The following is a 22,955-nucleotide window of genomic DNA, read 5'->3' as shown; positions in this document are numbered from 1 at the left end:
TTAATGAAAAATGCCCTTAGAATGAAACAGAGTAAGCGCAATCAAAAACATCTAAGTATAATAGAAACTACATTAGTAACACACACTGTTAAATTTTAAACTGAATCAAAAATTTAACAGATTAACAAGTTACGTTGTTTCAAAAATAATACTTTATTTAAAGTTTAAAAAAAATCCTATTTCATGTAAAATTTAACAATCAAATGCCAAGTGTAGTGAACTGTAATCATTTTGAAGTGATCCTGAAAAGGCCCTTATTAAAAGGATGCATATACCACAAGGCAAAGGGGTGCAAAAACTGAGTTTGTCATCAAGCACTGTAAACCCTAGCAATCCCTCTGTTTGTGACCTATATATGAAGACCTTAGGGTTGAAAAGTGATAACCCAATTTTTTGTAGTTTTGAAATAAATAGATTTTGCTGCCATAGATACTGTTGATAGGCGTTTCTTCTCATAAAAATGTGACAGTATTGTGTTAACATCTCTTTGTGAAAACTCGTGCAAGTTAAGCAAAATGAAATCTCCTGTTGGAAATAAATATTTACTGTATCAAAGTGAATTTTTTATAATATATGCATTATCACTTTTTACCCAACAAGATCTTCCTGTCCTGATCTTAAGCTTAAGTATCTTACTTATGAACTTAATATACTTAAGGTTCCTTCTCAATTTCAGAAGAAAAATAAATAAAGAATTATCAGGCTTTTAAAAGATTTTTCAATAAAACCTTCACAAAATTCTGAACTATAATTTTATTAAACACATCATTTATTTGCTCAACGACACAGTTTAATATTAAATATGCAAATCTAGGAATCAATTTAAAGCCAGCATTCTTAAAAAGTTTATCAATATATTTTTTTGTAAAAACTTATATTCTGATTTAATTTAGCATAAATTAATTTTAACTGCAGAAAATTTTTTACAAGAAATATTACTAAAAAGTTGTAAATAAAATATATTACATTTGAGAATTATTGCTATTTATTGTTCGGCCATTTTCCAGATTTATTGCAGAGTTTTTATAAGATATAGAACAATTAAAAAACTTACTGAACACAATAATCAACATAAATTTTATTGTGAAATTTAAAGAATCATTATTTTTAGAAATCAGTTAACATAAAAAATATTAATTAATGTAGATCAAAAATATTAATTTAACAAAAAATATATTATTTAAGTAATTTTATGTCAATAAATAATATTCATAACACGAGGTATACCCTATTCTTTATTGGAAGTAAAAATTATTTCAGGAAATAAAAAATAAAAAAAATAAAAAAAAACTATTTTTCATATAAATTATAATTTTAGTTGACAGAAAACCTAGAAAATTACAAGTTGAAAATATTTTTCACAGATAGCAATACTTTAAGTATTTTTGAAATTTAAACCAAAAACTTAGTAGATCACATAAGCTGCCATTTAATGCTTATAAAAAAATAATCAATGCATGTTTTATTTTCACATTTCTAAAGTTTCTACTAATATTTTACATTTCTGCAACCAAATTTTTGAACAATTCAAAGTAGAAACAAAAATTAAGAAGAAATAATTTTGTTTAAAAATCAAAATCTGTTCTTACATTTCATGATATCTATTCACATCTATTAATTTTTGCAACTTCACTTTTATCCATTTATTTTAATTTTTTTCTCCCAAATGGATAAGAGCATAAATAAATAAAATATATAAGAAATTTCTCAATTTTTTCTTCTTTTTATGATAATTATAAAGAAATATTCAGTCACTAACCTGGTTAGTGGAAAAGATATATTTTGAGCCTTTCCTTCCAGTACCAGTAACAATCATAAGGCTATTTAAAGAAGGACTGTAATTTATAATGCTTTCATATTCACACGTGCACAAGACATTCTGAAATTAAAAAAAATTAGCTATAAACTTCAAATGAGATTGACAAAATATATAAAAATATTTAAAAACACTTATGTCAAAAAAATCACAGCATGAATACCCATAATAGATTTCAATAAAATGGCTTTAAAACTAAAGTAAAATCTCATAAGTTAGTCAATATAATTTTATAGGTAAATAAAATTATAATATTTAATTTTACTTACTAAATAATTTATTTACTAAATCATTTAAATATCTTAAAAGAGTATAATTTTATTATTTATTTTTATATTTTAAGAAATAAAGATATGTCTTTTTTTAGATTAAAAATAACCGACTTTTAATGCAACTTCAGTAGTAGAATAAACATTTATTAAAAATACAAAATCACATATTTAAAAAATAATAATCTTAAAAAGTGTACAGTAAGATAAAAATTTACCTTAAAAATAAATTTATAAATTGTAAATACGTATTTCAATGCAGAGACTTTAAAAATGATGCAATTAAAAATGCAAATGAAAAGTAAATTTTGTTTTCTAGTTTAATGTCTAAAATCGAAAACATTCAAATATCTTGCATATTTCAATGAAGAGACTTTAAAAATGATGCAATTAAAGATGCAAATGAAAAGTAAATTTTGTTTTCTAGTTTAATGTCTTAAATCGAAAACATTTAAATATCTTACATATTTCAATGAAGAGACTTTAAAAATGATGCAATTAAAGATGCAAATGAAAAGTAAATTTTGTTTTCTAGTTTAATGTCTAAAATCGAAAACATTTAAATATCTTACATATTTCAATGAAGAGACTTTAAAAATAATGCAATTTAAGATGCAAATGAAAAGTAAATTTTGTTTTCTAGTTTAATGTCTTAAATCAAAAACATTTAAATATCTTACCCTTGACCTTAACTCCAATAGATGAATTCCTACTTGATCCACAGCCAACCACAAGGCTTTTGGCCAAGAAGACGTATAAGATTGCTAAAAAAATGTACATATTTTACAAATTTACAAAATTTATTATGCAATGTATTTTGTTTCTTAATAAGCTAATACAGTAGCTTAATAAAATTACCTCAATTCTACAAAACAAGTAGTACTAGTATAAAAATTCATGGATGTCTTAGAAATTAATTGTTGTCAGATCAAGTTAAACAATACATAACTAATTTTTAATCTAAGTTTTTGAATAAAATTAGTTTGTATCCACACAAAAAATGGAATTAATTGATTAATTATTAATAAAAAAATTTAATGACTGTATACGATTAAAACGCTTTTAACCCTTTCGCGACGCAAAGCGCGAAAGCGCGCTTACCGCTGAGGCCGGCAGTCTCTCTAGCGTGTGTCTCCCCAGGGCCGGAGGGTTTTTTGATGTTAAGCCTAATTCCATGAAATTACCGATATATCAGCGCGTTGTTTAATATTGTTCTGTAGAGTATTTAAGTGACATATGCTTTATATATATTTCTATGGATACTTTATTTACTTAAGTTATTTCTTGTTTAAATGTAATATAAATATTAATAAGTTTAAATATTTTGCATAATTTCCTCTATTTACAGCTCAGTTAAAAATTTTCGACGCTTCGACATTCTAACGGTAAAAAGAAAAAAAATTCAAGCCTACAAGATCTAATTATCCACTAAAAACTAATCCGAAAATCAAAAGTAGCGAGAGATAAAAAAAACTCCCTTACTTACTGTAAATAAATATCACGTGCTAATTTAAAGAGCCCTCATAAAATATTCCCCCCCTCCACTCCTTCCCCTAAAAACCACGTGAATGTATTTTCATCTTGAGTAGAAGGTCAAATCTACATGTATCTGAAACCATATGGACATACAATGCCATCTTTTGGAAGAAATTTCATTTTTTAAAACGTTCCGAAACGCTGGCACAAATAAGTGACGGTCGGGGGTGAACGAGAAAACTCTCTGACACGCGGGTGTGTCGGCCGGGAAGTGAGCGCGTTTCTTGCTGTCACATATATGTGACAGTCGGCTCGAAAGGGTTAATAATCTTTATAAGATTAAAAAGTTGTCAATATTCTTAAATAACATGGAAGAAAAAAAAATATTCCATCCCTGCTCTCATAATAGAAAAGATATGATTACAAAGAGAAAATTATAACAAAGTGAGGTACGGGAATATTTTTCTGTGTTATAATTTGAATTTATCACTTTTATAGTTTTACAATAACATTAAGAAATATCACAAAGAAAAACAATAAGGCAAAAAAACTAACTTACTAACTAAACTAACTGCAGTTTTAAGAAACTATTTACGCTTTAACACATTTAAATTTCATAAAATTGTTTAAAAAAACTGAAAGCAATATTTAAAAATAAAACTTAAAATAAGATAAAATGAATTTAAAAAAAAAAAACAAGACAAAAAAAAATATTATTCTTTTACACGATGCTTCATTTTAATGTTGATGCAATTATTACAGGCTGCAACTAAGAGCTTATTTTTTTCAATTATATACTGCAAATGGGGCAATCATTATTTTTTCAAATGTTACATACCACAGAATGTAACTCTTTAATTATTACTATTTACACTTGATTAATTATAATTTCATTTGCTCCTTCTCAACACTATGCTTACATTTAGACACCAAGTAAAAAAAAAAGTTTAAAGATATCTTCTTATACAGTAGCATGAAAAAAAAATTTCCCATGTGGAAAGGCATTCATGCAAAAAAACATGATTATGTCTATGTCATGATAACATGTCATGATAGCAAGAATTCCAGTAATTACATAAAAATGAAGTATAGTAATTTCCGGTAAATAGGCCGCGGCCTATACGTGTTTAAAAGTTGGGCTGTCACGATGCGCGGCCTATATGTAGAATTTTTTTATCCCATCCCACAAGTGAGAATTTTTTTATCATGGTGGATTTATTCAAAATCAGATGTTTAGCGAAAATTTTCCAAAATAACGAACCTAATTCGTAGTGTTTACTCTGGTAACGTTTTTCTTTCTTATTTTTTTAAATTAATTTGCCGAATTTCGGTTCGCTTTCGGAAATTCCAATATGGCCCCCATATATTACGATATTTAAATTATACTGTTAATTTCCGAAAATTAATTAATTACAATAAATTTAGTTCAGTTTTGATCGTAGATTATGATGGGGTGAATTTAAAAATGTCCCATCTTAAGAAATTTAATTAATTAAAATAATTATCTATATTATAGAAATAACAATATGTATTTTTTGTAAGCTAACAACTAATAATGATTAAAAAACATGCTAACAACTAAATATGATTTAAAAATAAAAACTAGCTATCAAATAATAAAAAAAATAGCAATTAATATCTAATAAAAAACAAAAGAAATTGATTTACGTGGAATAAAAAGAAGCCTCAAAAGGGATAGAATTCATTTTGTATCCCACTTGGTAGTTTCAATTTCAAAAGGGTGTGGCTAATTCATGATCAAACTGAAGGGGGAAAAAATGGGGGCAAATGAGTAGAGCACTTGCACAGTTGTCAAGATTGATTTATCAGTTTCTCAGTTTCTTCCAACTTGCATTTCTTTATTTTGTTCATTGGAAATGCAGATGTTTTTACTTTTCCCTTTCACTTTATTTTAAACTGCTTTTAGAAACAGATGTTCCCTTTGACTCAGATTTGTTTTCTTTTTTTTTTTTTTTTTTTTTTTTTTTTTTTACTTTTAAAAGATAAAATAAAGTTACTTACTTCATCAGAATGAAATTCAAATAAAAATAGAATTATACTGTTTTTTTTTTCTCTTGTTAATAAAAATTTCTTCTAAGAAAAAAAAAAGAAAAAAGGATCAGATTAAGTGCTGAATATCCAGCAGTGAAGAATCAGATTTCGATGGTTTTGAATTGATATATGCTCAAAAATATTTGAAAAGTATAATAAATAAATGCTGATTTATTTTGTGATTAGTTTATTTTTTATCGCATACACATCCTTAACTTAGGATCATTCTCAATTCTTTCTTTTTATGATAAGTATACATAAAAATGAGGATGATAATGTAATGAGTATACATAAAAAATATTTATCAATAACTTTTTTCTAAGTATAGAGTTTATGTTTTAAAGATTATTATTTTTTATGTGTATTTTCACACATGTGATATTTGATAAAAATCGATGATCGATCGAAAAAACGAAAGTGCGGCCTTCTATAAGATGAAAATTGAAATTTTTAACGATGTTTTTTGCGGGTGCGGCCAGTACGGCGGTGCGGCCTATTTACCGGAAATTACTGATCAAGTTTCAATTAAATATTATAGCACTGATCACTGTTACTTAGACTGTTATTAGTCATTAACAAAAAACTACATTTTGCAATGAGAACTAAAGCCTTTACATACGAACAATAATTAATTTCCAAAAATTTAAATCCTTTGCAAATAGTTTTAATAGTGCTTGAAGAAAGGAATAGTTCAATAATTTCAATAGTGTTTGAAGAAAAGCGTTTAAATTACCATGACTTCAAAAATTGTTGCTCTGTAAAGAGGCCAAGATTGGACCAACATAAGGAAACCAGCCTTGCTTTGATCCACATCCATCCCAGTCAAAATACGATGTTGCGTTTCAACAGCCTCAGGAGATATCTGCATCATTATTCTAGGTGGTAGACATTCACACATAACTCTCCTATAAAAGTAACATTTTTTAAGTATTTCACTTCATGCAAACAAATATATCAAGGAAAATTCATTGGCGATTTTCTATCTCTAAAATAGGTTAAGTGTCTATTATTTTAATATTTAGTATATATTATTTTGTAAGTTAAACAAAATTATTTCTATTAGTCTATTAGTTTGACAATGGCACATTGAAGGTCTAAATGCAAACAATTTTAAAGTATATTAGTAGGTGGAATGCTAAACACGAACAAAAATTAATTATTTGTAATTAGGAAAAGATAGGTCTATTATCTTTTCAAACCGTGCATTTCACATTTTCTCTATTACCTAAATCGTTACAAGTTTTTAATTTTAAGCAAACCCTCGTCAGCAATTTTAAAATAAATTTGCTATAAAAATATTCCAAAATAATTTTTAAAATATTCTTTCCAAGAATGAATTGATATATAAAACAATATTGTAATACATTATTACAAATTTTGAATTTTAAGCAAACCCTCCTCAGCAATTTTAAAATAAATTTGTTACAAAAAATATTCCAAAATAATTTCTGAAATATTCTTTCTAGGAATGAATTGATATATAAGACAATATTGTAATACATAATAAAAAAGAAGATATTAGCTTATAACAAAATCAGACATTTTTGGACAAAAGATTTTAAAAAATACATTATTCAAGTAACCGAGATCACGTATAATTTTCCATTGTTGATAAAAAAGTTTCTTAATAAATTTTAATTTACTGTAATTTACTTTTTTAATCTTTTTTAAAACACAAAATAAAAATCAGTAGATAGAGATTTGTAAAATATTTCTCATTTCTTCTTGGCACAACAGCCCAAAGCAAGTCAGGGCCCACTCAAGTAGTTACTTTCAATCGAATTTGTCAAATGCTTTTTTCAATTAGTAGTTACTTTCAATGCTTTTAGATCTTTTTCAATGTCATCAAGCCATGTGAGTGGAGGTCTTTCCAGTTTTAGTGCCTCCGAGCTTGTTGAAGGTCAAAAACTTTTTGGGATTGTAATCTTCTGATCGAAATAAGTGACTAAGATACATCATTCGGTTTGATTTGATGACTTCAACTACAGTGGCGTAGCGAGCTTAACTCGCGCCCGGGGCACAATACCTTTTTAGCGCCCCCCCCCATTCGAAAACCATACAAGATAATATGTAAAATACACTAGCAAATTAATAAATAAATAAATAAAGTAAAATAAATAAAGTCATAGGCTCAAGCTAGGCTTTAAATTTGAGACAAAAAATGCAGTTGAGAAAACAAGACTAGATTTTGAAATGTATATGGTCATTTATAATTAGTTCAAAAGATACCTATTATTTATTTTTCATATTTATAAAGAAATATTTTAAAAACACGCAGTTTTAAAACAATAAAAAAGTAAATATTTATTATTTCTAAGGAGATACATATATTTAAATGATTATAATACATTAATAAAACTAATTACTATGTATAAATTTTCCTTGCTTTTGATGAAGCAAATTTATCAATAATATCATCAAAGCTGATAATTTCAAATTTTTCTCTTTCCACACTTAAAAATGCTAGGTCACTTAGGTGATCTTGTCCCATCGTTGATCGTAGATATGTCAAAATTAATTTTAATTTGCTGAATGGACGTTCGCAGCTAGCAATTGATACTGAGATAGTCAGGAGTACTTGAAGTGCCACTCTCAGGTTCGGAAAATTATCTTCTCCATACGAGATTATAAAAGTAAGAAATTCTAATGGAGTTTCAGGTTCGATTTTTTTTCTACTGCGGAGTAACATTTTTTCAGTCACATATTACGAGTTCTATTTCATTAAAATCTGCATCCTAAAATTCCCCCAAATTTTTAAAAAAATTTTCCAAGGTCGTTATTAACATTATCCTTGTTTAATAAATTTTCAACGTCTAGTAGAAATGCAAATTTGAAATTAAGGTCACTTAATCGTGTACATATTTCTTGGAGACGATCAACAACGCTTTCCATAACGCGAGAAATTTCACTTTCTGCGGAAATACCAACATCTCTAGCCAATTCTCCGGGCATTTTGCGGCGTTTTCTTACACGTATTGTTGTATCAATATCCCATTTTTCACAGAGCTTGTCTCGAATTTCGGCTAGTTCAGTAGTTAATGATTCAAGATCATGGAATGCTTCTCTAAAATTCATTCTAGGATCTTGTAATCTGAGCTGCGCACGATCAATCCTCCTTAAGATTTCACACCAGAAATGAACTTAAGTTATGAAACTAAAAGTTAGTATATTTTGCAACAGAATTGCAACTTCACTTCTGGTGTCACTTGTAGTGGTAGTGTCCTCTGCTAATTTTTCTAATAGTTCTACTATATTCTCTAGCCCATCGGCGATAACGCTAACCGCTTGTATTCTGGAGCTCCATCATAACGTTGAACATGAGAAAAATAGATATATGTTTTCAATTATTCCAAAACATGTCACAACGATTGGATTTTGTTTAGCTGCAGCAACTCCTACTGAATTCAATGAATGGTAATCACAATTTACAAATAATGGTTTATGATTTTTTTTCCATTATTCTTTGTTGAACGGCAGATGTGAGACCTGCCATCTCGGCAGCATTATCGTAACATAGTGATCTGCAGTTTGTTAATGAAATTTCATTGGAATTAAATTTTTCTAAAATTGTATTTTCGATCGAGGCTGTATCTTTATCGTGTATTTCAATAATACCCAAAAAAGATTCTTTGATTGAAACTTTTTTATGGATAAAATCAACATCTACATACCTAGCGACTTGGGACATTTATTCTCGATGAGAGATATCAGGAGTTAAATCAAACAAAAGTCCATAATATTTATTTCTTTTGATATCGTTTACTAGTTTATTTCGAATTGTTTATGCCAGAAGATGAATGAATTCATTTTGAATCTGTGGTGACAAATATGAGACAGTTTTTGGAGTTCCTGTGGCATGATTAAGATGATTTGCTAGTAGCGGATCAAACAGAGCTACAAATCTAAATAAAGATAATAGGTTTCCTACATTTGTACCATCTTGAAGTGCTAGTTTTTCAACATGGCCACGTAGAAGAAGATTTTGTATAATTAAATATCTCAACAAGCTAATATTCCTTTAAACATATTTCGCCATCGTTCTTTTTTGGACTGAATGTTAGCTTCTAATGATACATCATTTCGCGTTCTACTTATTAATCTTCGTTCTGTTTCATTCCAAGTCGTAAGTGATTTTCAGTGATTTGGACTTCTTTCATGGCTAATCAATTCATCTTTTTTCTTCCGTTTATTAAAACCAGCGACGAAACCAGTTACGAAAGATGATTGTGTAGCGGAATTTGATGTAATAAACAGTAAACAACAAAAGCAGTACGCTGCATTATTTTTTGGTGAATATAATAACCAGGATCGGTTAACTCAGTTCCTTCTTCTTCATTACCGTCCCGTCGAGAAAATCAAGATTTTGGCATTAGACGATTAGTTGACCGTGACTGTACAGTAAGTACATTAGAGTGTTTTTGTTACTGTTTTAAAATTACAAGCGTAAGCTACATTGCGTTTATAGAAATAAAAAAAAATAGTGTTCTGAAAGGAAGAATGTTTGTACTTTGTACTCTGCAAATATTTATTGTAACATATTATTTTATCAGACAAATCAAGAAAGGAGATAATTTATGTAACCACACAGCGTAGATGCCATAAGGAAGTGCTGACAGACACAGGTCGAGTCAGCCCTGCCAGTAGAAAAGACGTGCCATTTCTATTATGAATATATTATTACAGTTTGGTTCAGCCTATTAGTGTTCCTTTTTTTCCTTTTTATTTACGAATTAACATTTATTATATTACACTGGCACTAAATTTAAAATATATTTTCTAGAAATCAATTATAATAAAAATAAAAATTATCCAGCAATTTTTTGTTTTGCGGACCATTTGGCGCCCCTTTGTGAGTAGCGCCCGGGGCATGATGCCCTCCCTTGCCCACCCCTCGCTACGCCACTGTTCAACTAATAACATATTATAACTACTTTTACTATTAACACATAGCACATTATCATAGCAGATTAATATTCATTTTAATAAGAAAACCAAAATCTAAATATTAATTGTAAGACTATAGAAAAATAAATACATTTTCAGTGATTATTAATATTTTTACAATTTAGTGATATTTTTTTTAAAAATTATGTTTGTTCTAAAATATTTTTTTTTTATTTCATGACTTTTTAAATTTCAGATTGTAAGAAAATTTCCAAAACAGGTTCCATTTACAGCATCAAGTCCTGATAAAATTTTATTAAATTTTTTAAGACTATACATAGATTTTAATCTTTAATAAAATATTTCTTAATAAAAATTTTTTAACTAAGTAATTTTTAGTTAATCATAAAAAATCAAAATCAAACAAATTTTCTGAAAATTCCTATATTTCAAATCTGGTAAAATTATATGACACTTGAAACTTACTTATAATCTAAAGTGCCTTGCTGACAATCACCAACATCTAGTTGCGCTTTTAGAGCACATAACATAACCTACAAAAATTGTAAACTTTTAATCATTTAAATTCATCATTAAATAAAGCATTTCATCATAAAAAAATTCATCTTAAAGCAGTTAATCATAATGCAATTCATTGTATAGCAATTCATCATTAAATAGCAAAGCTAAAAACAATTAAACTTTATAAAAAGATAATATAATTATTTATAAACATAAAGCATAAATATATATATATATATTAAAAATGTATATATTAAAATTATTAATTTAGTTAATTTCAAACAAAAGATTGTTTATTATTAACAAACAACAAATCTTGAAAAAAAATCAAAAATATTACATTCAGATTAAAAATTAAATCAAAAGCTTCATTTGAGCAGTAATAACATAAAAAAATTATTCAAATATTACAGGAAATACATTTTTTATATTAGTTTCAACCCTGCATTGGAAAATTAATAATTTTCAGCTACATGAAAAAATCATGATATTAAAAAAAAATTCTTTACAAAAATAAAAAGGTTTGAAAAATTTAATTTTTTTAGGTTAACTTCTTTTTCTAGGTTTTAAGCAAACATTTTCATTTTTCCTCAGTATATGCAGACATTTTAAGCTAGCTTGAAATATTTAAGTTTCCAGGTTTTCTTTGAGATACATAAAACCTGAATATTAAATGGTTTAACAAGCAACAGCTATATGAATTATTATATTTTAGATTATTATAATTTGCATGCTTTTGATGAAAAATAAAAAAGGAATTAAAATAAAATTAAAGCAAATATTTCAATTAACTGTAACTTACAGCTTCTTGCTCAGTTACTGGGAATCTGTCATGTCGAATGTTATGAACAATTTGATGGTAGATCAGCTCCTTCTCTACTCGATCAGAAAAGTCAATGTAGGCATCCAGGAACAAATGTTTCTATAAAAAAAAATTAGAAAATGAATTATTTCAATTTTTTAGCTTCAGTTAACACATTAGTGTTAAGAAATATACTAACTTTGAATAAAAAGAAATGCTGTTTTCGATTAGCAGTCACTTTACTCTGACCTTCCTGATATCTCTCCCATTTGGCCATGGTATCACAAATTTTTTCATCAGGTAACAAAGCTCTTTCTAAATTATAACATTTCAAAAAAAAATATTTTACTCTTTTTTTAAAAAAAACATTGAAAATCAGAATTTACAAATTAGCATCTAATTTCATCACTATTACAGCTTTTATCATTCAAAAGGCATACTGTTTAAATATAAAATTAAATATAATAATAATATTTATATTAATTTAAAAAAAAACAATGGAAGTTTCAGTTTGCCAGATAGCATTATATTTATAGATAAGAATCCATGCAGATATTAATATTTTAGTGTGCTGATGATATCCTTGGAAATAAAGAATACATTTAATAATAAAGTTTGAATATTTGTTTAAAAATTAAATCAATTACTATTTAAATGAAAACAAGTTGTATTTTAAGTTATCAGTAACAAAACAGTAATATTGAACAAAAATATGGAATATTCCAGAAACAATCTTACTCTTTATAGTAACTGATATGAGCTACGATGGCTCATTAATCTGTGGTTCTGGTTTCACTTATCAGTTTTTTGCCGGAGTATTTATAAAGTTAATTTTATGGGATGAAAATGTGATCCCTAGGTCTTATCTCGCATCCGATGTTCATTTATATTGTTACAAAAAGGGTTCTTCAAAGTTAAATGCTTGACTGACCGCTTAATTCAAATGCAAGGTCAGACCACAGGATTCTAATCAACTGCTTAATTATCAAACACACAACGAATGTCGCAAAATTAGTTATGCATAGTCAGTCCAACAATTTAAAGATTTTTCTTACCGTTGTTTCCTATGACTTCATACAGAGCATAACCTTCAACTCTAGGGCGTAAATCAATTTTGGCTCGCACCATTTCCATAACCTGAAATAAAGAATCCATTAAATGTTATTAATTATAAATTACAATAAAAGAACTAAAATTTCAGAATTCTCAAAAAATAAATGCTATACCTCTCCCATTGAGGCACATGGGTCAAACTCAACAGGCTGGAATTGTCCATCTAGAAAATATATTCTAGCATGCACGGGCCTCCTGCTGATGGTGCACCCTATCTCTTGCTTAGATGGTGGCCAACGCCTACCATGTGTCTCAAGAGACCTCATGAGGCACTAAAAATGAAAGGTTTCATTTAAAAAAAACATGGGAATTTTAAAAAACCCAAATTAAAATAAAAGATAGAATATAGTTATTGAAAAGGACTAATAACAATACAGATGTAAGACTATGCCATGAAGAGAAGCATGAAACATATCAATTTTAAAGACATGATTTAGATCTCATGATTAAGAATAAAGATCAATTTTAAATATTTTTATCTTAATTTATTATAATTTTAAATACATTAAATATTTTTATACAAAAAATAAGACATTTCATTTCTAAAAAAATACTTATTAAAAAATGGTTTTAAAAGTACGGTTCATGGCACAAGACCCTAACTATGGCTATTCGCGATCGCAACACTCGAATACGCCATCTGGGGAGAGACCGGTTTCATGCCTTTAGCCCTTCTCCCTTCCCTCTCCTCCTTTTTTCAGTTGTATAGGAATGTACTACGATATTTTCCCTTTTCTTAATATTTTTCCTTTTTATATAATAAAAATATTTCTTAAAATTTCCACGATACTTTTATTTAGAACTATGTTTAATGTAGTTTTCAGTTCCATATAGTTTTTCAAGTTAAAAGATTTTAATCTATATGAAAATCCAGAGAGAAACTAACGGACTTCCTTCCTCTATGACTTTCCACACGCTAATGGGGAAAGCATGTGAACTGTTGCCATAGGAAAAGAGTTCTGCTCTACGCCACCTGCAGCCCATTTCGATCGTCAATTCTGTAAAGAACACAAAACAAGAAAGAAAAAAAAACGTGGGGTATTACTTATGCAAGTAAAACAAAATTAAAAACTCAAATTTGAAACTAAATTGCGCAGAAAAAAAAAAAAATAGAGGGTAACAATAAGGGTACAAGGGGGATAAGAAGAGTTAAGAAACATACAATTGGAATAAGCTCCACATAGACACCTCAGGGTTATGGAGCATACTTATTCTAAAAATATAAAATGATCACAGTTTATGACAATGATGAACAGCAGAACCCATGGAAAGCTTCATCACATAATCACAAAATTTATGCTATTAAATAAAAAGATATTTCCAATCTGATATGTGTAAATCAAAATAAAAGTATGACAACAGTTAAATAAAAATACAAACAGCAGTATTCTTGTATAGATATAATTCTATGAGACAGAATTGCAGATAAATTTATGTGTAAAAGAAATATTAATATAATTATTGATATTTCTTATTTTAATGATAATAAAATATTAAAAATATAAACCCCTTGAGGATATTATTGAAATGATCATAGTTTATGATGATGATGAACAGCAAAACTTATGTAAAGCTTCATCACATCATCATAAAAAATTTATGTATTTAAACGTAAAAGATATTTCCTTTCTGGTTAATGTTAATCAAAATAAAAGTATGAGACAACAGTTAAATAAAAATACAAATAGCAGTTTTCTGTATAGATATAATTCCATGAGACAGAATCACAGATAAATTCATGTGCAGAAAAAATATCAATATAATTACCGATATTTCTTATTTTAATGACGGATAAAATTATAATAAAGTACCGAAATCTTAAACAACTATGGATGGATGACTGAACATAAGCAATAACAAGTTTCCTAAAACCAGAAAAAATTTAGAAAACTTCCGGTGTATCTCTCTGCTTATGTTATGTTTACGAGGCAAAGTGTGAACAAGCTTAATATTCTAGGAAGTTTTATTACTGTGATTTATGTTTAAATTTAACAGTAATTTTACTATTCATAAGAGTTTCCTGCAATTTATAAATTCTAACAGGTCATTACTCTAAAACAAGCTTAACAAAATTAATATCACAGCATAAATAAAGTGTAAGATTTACCATATTTTGAGTGTTATCCCTTATTTGGCTATATTTGTGTAAAATAGTGCCGTTTTTTCTATTGTGAGTAGCATCTTAGCAAGTTTAATTAATCTTCCAAAATTATTTGTTGTTTGTGCTGTTGAAAGTTATATTGAAAGAACGCGTTACATTAAAAACACTACAGGTATAATAATATTGGATGGTGTGTTTTTTTCAATCTTAGGCGTAAAAATAAGTCTGAAATAGTAACCCGAAAGTCTTACGGCGAATCTCGACCCCCCAGCGCCATCTGCTCTTAACTTTACATGGTCAACTATCCATAAACAAAAATTTTGGACAATTAAACAAATATTTTTTCTTTTTATGACAAAAATTCTTTAGACTTTATCAGGAAATAAACATTTCTCCATTATAAGAAATACTTCTATAAATTAACAATAGTCATAAACATTTACAAACTTTTATTGATTTTTAAATGTCACTTGCAAAACTTATTAACAAAATATGTATTAACTTATTAATTCTATGCATGCAGATAGTGGTACTTCTTTATATGACAAAATATAACTTGTTAATTGAGATACAATATCTTATTTTTTGAAAAAAAGAAAGAAAATGGTTACCCTGAGTGAGAACTGTGCATACTGCCCTTCTTCGGTTACTTCATCAATCGAACATCGCCTTACATGGGCATGAAGATAACTTATTATAAGCCTATCCGTCGGGGCAGCAACACTACATGCCAGAGCCATCAATTGCCAGTGTCTCAAGTTCACTCTGCTATTCGCATCTATTATATTTAAAAAGCAAGTTGTATTCAAACATGTAGTGTATTTTACTATATTTGTTACAATTATACATAATAACAAAATCATAATTTTACCCGACAAAAAAAATTGCAAAATTTTTCTTATCTGGTCATACAAAATATATATAGAACTGTATGGAAATCCTCAGGTATCCAAATAGGTGACTGTTGCTGTTTCCAACGCCACTTTTTTAAAATTTTTATAACCGTCGTTGAACAGCCGACGCAGATTTTGGGTTTACGACTACTAATGTTCAACTTCGTAGCCCTGTAATTTTGAACCCAATCCATAAGACAAGGGAACTCCTGGATCAAGTATTGGGAGAAATTTTGCCTTTGTGGAGGACTTTTTAATGGAACTAACCCGTATTTGCGCTACATGGAGAGGAAGACCATGAGAACCTCCCACGGTTAGCCTGACGGCAAGAGGACTCTAACCCATGATCCATCTACCATTGTGGATATTTCACGTCAGCATTGTGGTCGGTGCAAGCCGGATGCGGAATTCGTATCGACCAGCCATCGCCGGGATCGAACCACGGTTCACTCCAACACCACTTGCCAATAACAGAAAGCCTGTTTGGTGAAACCAAATGAAGTTAAGGTGGAAAGTGCGTTTCTTTCTTTTCAGTGGTGCCATCTATGGCAAAGATTACAACTTCAGCCACACACACGTCACAACTCGTTTTAAAGGCTGATACATTCATAAATCCATTTATTCATTCACAGATTGTAATTTTGAGCTGAACCAGAGAACGATTAATCTCTCATTCAGGACCCCAAGAGGTATGATTTGTTATTGGAATATGAAGGACTTTGTGATCCGACAGATTTAACGTGCACCAGTCACCTTCGACCGGGGGGGATGGAACTCACAACCTCTCGGACGTGGGCCTGATGCTCTTTTATTATTATTATTCCTATCCATATACGAACTTTAGTTCATTAGCTAAAGAAAACCTTTAAATTTTTAATAATTAAATTTTTAATAATTAGAGCTTATTGTTCTCCCATTTTTAGACATAGAAAAAATTTTTACAATTTTTTTGAATTCTGAGAGATGAAACCAAAACTGGAAGTAAATTTCCTAAAACGAAACTAAAAAGTTTTTCTTATACTTTGAGTGTTTAACCCCTTAACTGCCAAACAAAATTAACGTGATTCACTCCCCAGTGCCACCGTTTTTCGCTCAAGTGCACTTTCTTACACGGTGTTTTGGTGGGGAAAATGATTCACGCTTTGCAATTTAAAAACAGTTTAATTTTACAAGAGAAGAAATAGGAAAGAAAGAAAATACAAAATTTAAATTAAATAATAAAAATACAATATAAAAGATGTTAAAACTTAGCTGTTGTATGATAAATCCTGAAACATGGTTGGACACATAAACCAACATCACATTCATCGCACTGATAGCGGGATTCACGACGAATTTTTTTCTTGAACAAACAGCACATTTTCGTTCTTTGAAGACGTTGAGGGAAAGAATAAAAAGCACCAAATACATACGGGAAACAAAAGCGAAAAAAGAATAAACCCGACCTTACTCAAATAAATACACACAAGCGATTAATACGATATCACTTTTCCATAACATTCTTTTCCCATTCCCCCTCCTCCGAAATTAGTAATACATTCGCAAAGCAAACACTTTCAAGGCCATTTTACTGCATTCTGAAGTAGGGGGTGTAGTTCTATTTATAGCAGCGCAGTGCAAAGCATCGTACTTCGGGAAAGCGTATATATATGCTTGCGGCAGTTAACGCATCGTCCGGCCGAGAAGTATATATACGCCCGCGGCAGTTAAGGGGTTAAATCTTTTTTTCATTTAAAGATATTATATTTTTAAGATAAATTAATTCCATAATTTTTTTTACATTTCAGATTTTTTTTGCATTTCAAATGTATTTTCTGAAGAACATTGGAAATTTTTTATTGCTAACACACTTTACAAAAAAGTTCATAATAGAATTCTTTAAAATTTTGTTTAATGTTACCAATATTTTGAACTAAAAGCTAAATGTGAATTTGTTATTTATATCAAGCTTTAAGTAAAAAAATTTAGAATTTTTTTTGAAAATTCAAAATTAAACAATATATCGAATTATATTTTATGTTTTTAGAAAATTTTTCAAGAATTTAGTTCAAAACACAGGTAGTCACATTATTAATTTAGGAAAAAAAAATTAAATTTATGCATTACCATTGTTGTACAGCTGTTAGTGTAACATAAAAATTTGTAGTTTTTGAGATCAAATTTGTCTTTATTTTGAAATATTTTATACATTTTTCAACTTTACCTTAAATTATTAATTTTAGAATATCTGATTACCAAGCATAACATTAAAATTTTAATTAAGCTTCTTATTAAGAAATATTTTTTTGTCAAAACCAGTCAAAAAACTCATTTCATTCTATAAATCTTATTTATACTTAATTTAAAGCTAAAACTCAATTTTAGAACAGTTAATAATGGAATAATAGTTTATTGTATTGTGTAATTATTTGCATTAAATTGCACAAATAGTACGATTAGTACAAATAGTACAGAATAGCCAAATAAAATGCTGCCCAGAAAAAAGAATTTATCTCCAAAATTTATAAATTCAACATAGAATGGTAAGTATATATTAATAACTACTTTCACCTTTTCGCTGTTTACGTTAATAAGATACATAAATCTTTCGAAAGATGCATATAGATACTATACTGTGTTAAAAGACAAATAATTTTACTCTTATTTTTCATTGTAATTAAAATAAAACAATATCCACAGTAAGTCATCAGGGATACCATAAATGCTTTATAGGCTGCTCTTTTTTGTAACTGTAATTAGAAAGTACAGTACAGAACCCGTTATCCGGAAATCAGAAAACCGGAAAACCAAAAAACCAAATTAAACCAAAAAACCGGAACGAAATTTAATAAATTTTCCAGCCATTTTTTTTTAAAAAAATGTTTTTTTCCTCATAAGATTTTAAGATTTTTCTTTCTTTTTTGAAAGATGTTTACCTTACCATCATTTTGGAAATAATCATTAGTGTATTACTTCATCGTTTTTTCTTCTTTTTAAGATTATTTCCAAATATTTTTTTTTAAGTTGGATTTAACAATAAAAAAAACAGCTTTTTGTAGCGATTCAGAAAACCGGAAAAATCAGTTATCCGGAATAGCGATGGTCCCGATCGTTCCGGATAATCGGTTCCCTACTGTAGTGCATCTTATTGTGTACTAACTTTATGCTGTACTCCATAGTCAAAGCCATCAATTGCTGAATAATACTGAATTGTTACTATAAAGGATAAGTAATAACTTGTATTCAATCCAAAAAAAATTTTTTTAAATGTAATTCAAGAACAACTTAATGTGTATTTTATTTTATTCTATAATCCTCGTCAGAACCTAGTTGTTTCCAAATAGTTTAGCCGTTAATTTAGTTACTATACTGTAAGATTATTTGCAAATGTAATTAGACATATAGTACATCTTACTGTTTACTTAATTTTAAACTATACTCAATGTCAAAATCATATAAGAATTAGCATTCAGCCATTGAAAGTGAATTACATTTAAATGGGCAACACATACAAATTGTAAGTATATACTCTCATATTATGAAACAGAACAAAAATGCTGAGACACATAATAATATAAAAAATACCATATTAAAACTTTATTAATTACCTGGATGATCTGTAGTTTGTTTTATAAGTTGTAAAAATAATTCATTTATTAGAACTTCCTTTTTCATAGATCGATCCAGAACAGATTGAGCAAGTTGAAGGTGGTCCCTTTCTCCTAACCATTCTGCATCCTCTGTAATAAGACTTCAGATATACTTAAAGTTTTAAGAATCAATAAAATTTATAACACTTTTTGTACTTTTTTATATACAAGACGTTGTTATGACATCACAAAATCTATTTGTCATAATGGTATGAGCCTATAACATATGTGCCATGCTACAAACATTAAGACAATAAAGTGAATAAACAGATATAAATTGATAACCATATTTAAATTCATTTGCTACTCAACTCTACTACACCATTTATTTTTTCAAAGTTATTGTTTAAAGTCCTAGTTTTTATTTTAGACATAGTAAGTCAGAATTTTTTTTAGTTTTTAATGGGTATAGAGGCTATCTAAATGTTATTTATAATCATAGGATATTATTATATTATAGAAATAAAAGTATAAATTATAAAATAAGGAACACGAAAAAGTACTGTATTTTGGAGGTTCTTTTGCAATCTCTCCAATATTTATTAAAAAATATTTATTTTTAATATAAGCTCTCGGGGCTTTTATTTATTAAGGATATTTTATATAAACAATTATAATTAAACAATTACGTGAACAGAAATTCCACATAAGCATTTCAGAAACAATTTTTTAATTAGTTTCAGAATTCACCAATATAATTTGAATATAAATTCATTATAGTGAAACAATGGTTATTTTCAACACTGAATTTTTTACCTCAAAAATTACTACAGAAACAAAATTATAAAAATTACCTTGCTCCAGCAATCCAGAATAAGCGAGTATTGATGAGAATACATGCAAAGCAGTATCTTCATCTTCAGGATCATTTATATTGCTGAGACTGTGATTTAATGCTACTTTACTGAAAGCCCAATGACTGTGCCTAAATGACTTGTAGCTCTCTTCAATATCACCAAAGTCTTGACGCAATTTCTCCATTTTTCCTCTATTAAACCTGATGATTTTTTTATAGAGATTAATATTATTGTACAACCTAGTTATAGTTATTAGAAATAAGTCAAATGATTTAACATAAAGATAGTATATAAAGTTAATACTTATCTAAATCAGTGAAATTTTAGAGCCTTACCATTAGGTACTGCAATGCATTGGTTGAACATAATAAAATAATTCAAAAATTATTAACTTAACATTCAACTGTCTTAGATAAATTAGAGCACACTTTAATTAGTTTATTTATATTTTTTTAATTTGAGAACTTATTATATTGTACTAAGGGACTAATCCCCCTGTTCGCTGCTGCTCACTAACTCCGATGATTGTTTCGCAATAATTGTTTTTTTTTTCTTCAGAAAACAGTTTTTCTACTAAAGTTAAAATTATTCACTTTATAGATGTACTAAATACTCAATCTCACAGACGTGCAAAGGTACAGATGTACTATACACTCAATAGATGTACTAAAGGTAATTCTGTTTGCTTACGCTTGTGCCCCCACTTCCCACTTGCAAATATTATTATCTGTTACTATTATAAATAATTAGAATATTTAGATATTTCAACATAAGCAATTTTTCTAGGTAATCAATTTTTAAAATAACATTTATATTGTCATAACATTTATGTTGTCATAACATTATATTGTTCACACAAATTTTATGAGTTCATAATTTAATATTTTTGTTTACCAAATGGGCAGATATATTAAATACTATTTTTGCTTGCATCTCATTGTGCATAAAGATGATCTAAATCATTTAACAGATCTCTGCCACAGTACTTTATAACAGTATATTAATGTTATTTAAACAAAAATAATAATTGTAAAACAGTTAATAAGATTAGACTACCTTTCTAAATAACTTTATCTTAAAATGAATTACATTATAATAATAATAAAAAAAAAACAAGAATTTTCTTAGTTTTAAACTCTTGAATTAAAAGCGTCATAATAACAGTACAAGAAAACAACTTTAAATTAGGGATACAAAAATATTTAGAGAAAAACAATAACTTTATTACTTTTATTAATTTTATGCTGATGACAATCAAAATAATATGGGAATGAATGAGGAAAAACTGGATCCTACCACATGATTTTCCGGCCAATAAAAATGCACAGACAACAATGGAAAACTTAGACACCATCATTAGATTTTTATGCATAGTAAAATACAAATTAATTAAAATGTTCAGTAATAATTGTAAACTTTTAAGCTTTAGTTTTTTGAAAATTTCTTTATGCTTGTCAAATAGTAAGTTAAACGCAATACAAATAAAATTTCATTTGGAAAAATGGAAACATTTTTAAAATTTTCAAAAAATCAATAGTTAAGTACTGGGACATAAAATGAAATACAGTTAAAATATTGATAATTAAAACCAAACAGTACTTAACTTAAATTCTATTATAGCTGCTTTAGTAATTTCTTCCCCCAAAATTTTATATTTCCGAAGAGACATTTGAGAACAAAATTTTATGATAAAAGTATTTTTATTTTGTGTTCAGAACATATAGCTCACCTCCTTAGAGTGCTGCGGAATAAACCAACATTTTCTTCTACAGGTTTCCGAACTAGTGACATATCTACAAGAGCTCTTCTACAATTCACGACATCTTGATACAACTTTTGCCTGTCTTCAAAAGTCAATTTTACCTAACAAAAATAAAATAATAAACTTTTTTCCGTAAACAAAAAATGTAACAATGAAAAATGCATTATATTTTTAAACATTTAGAATAGATTATATTTAATTTCAATTCTCAACTTGTGATAAAAAAATAAAAAAAACTGCAATGACGTAAAATAATAGCTATCTTATTTTATACCTGAATCCTCAACCTTAGTTACTAACCGTTATGTATTTTTTGTTTATATTTTTTTAACAATGGAATGAGGAAAAAATAAGAAACAATAACTAAATGCTACGACAAATTTATTTTATACCTGCTTGGTTTAACAACAACAAAAAAATTTTGTTTAATAATAATAAATTTTTTAAGCTAAAAGCATTTGTAGAAATAAAAATATTAAAATAGCAAATATTAAAAAAAAAACAGTCCTAATAAATAATTTACACAAGCTTTTTAACTGTCAAGCAAAAAATATGATACATTGTTTCATTAAATTAAACAATTATTTGCATTTTTTCACAATTACTTTTCAAGTTCCTAACTGAGGTGAGAGTATGTGGCAATAGTAAAAGAGGGTATAATTCTCAACCATTTTGGCCACACAGCAATTTATAATATCTCACAAGTAAGTCTGATAGCCAAGGTTTGATAGACTAGGCAACAAGTTTACAAGTACATATAGTTACAAGTCAGTTAAAAGACAAAGCATAATTTCAACTTTAAAAATTTTAAATATTATGCCACTGAGTTTCATGAACTT

The 22,955-nt window shown here is 27.8% G+C and overlaps 1 protein-coding gene across 4 annotated transcripts in view; it reads right to left on the bottom strand.

Moving 5' to 3' along the window:
• The window catches only part of Myo81F (unconventional myosin 81F), a 207,695-nt gene that overhangs the window by 3,714 nt on the left and 181,026 nt on the right, over nt 1-22,955 (bottom strand). For all 4 annotated transcript variants that reach the window (XM_087153356.1, XM_087153359.1, XM_087153357.1 and 1 more), the window contains 12 exons: nt 22,084-22,217; nt 20,352-20,554; nt 19,516-19,647; nt 15,647-15,813; nt 13,048-13,206; nt 12,877-12,958; nt 12,021-12,136; nt 11,822-11,941; nt 10,984-11,051; nt 6,347-6,518; nt 2,766-2,849; nt 1,760-1,879 (listed from right to left, as the gene is read on the bottom strand). In XM_087153356.1, the coding sequence (XP_087009482.1) occupies nt 1,760-1,879; nt 2,766-2,849; nt 6,347-6,518; nt 10,984-11,051; nt 11,822-11,941; nt 12,021-12,136; nt 12,877-12,958; nt 13,048-13,206; nt 15,647-15,813; nt 19,516-19,647; nt 20,352-20,554; nt 22,084-22,217 (1,557 nt within the window). The remainder of the gene's footprint in view (nt 1-1,759; nt 1,880-2,765; nt 2,850-6,346; nt 6,519-10,983; nt 11,052-11,821; nt 11,942-12,020; nt 12,137-12,876; nt 12,959-13,047; nt 13,207-15,646; nt 15,814-19,515; nt 19,648-20,351; nt 20,555-22,083; nt 22,218-22,955) is intronic.

Source organism: Parasteatoda tepidariorum, chromosome 10, assembly GCF_982258835.1.
Source record: "Parasteatoda tepidariorum strain Cologne lab strain chromosome 10, Ptep-v5.0, whole genome shotgun sequence".
NCBI lineage: Eukaryota > Metazoa > Arthropoda > Arachnida > Araneae > Theridiidae > Parasteatoda > Parasteatoda tepidariorum.
Note: the sequence above shows the minus strand (reverse complement) of the source record. Positions and strands in the feature narration are given on the sequence as shown.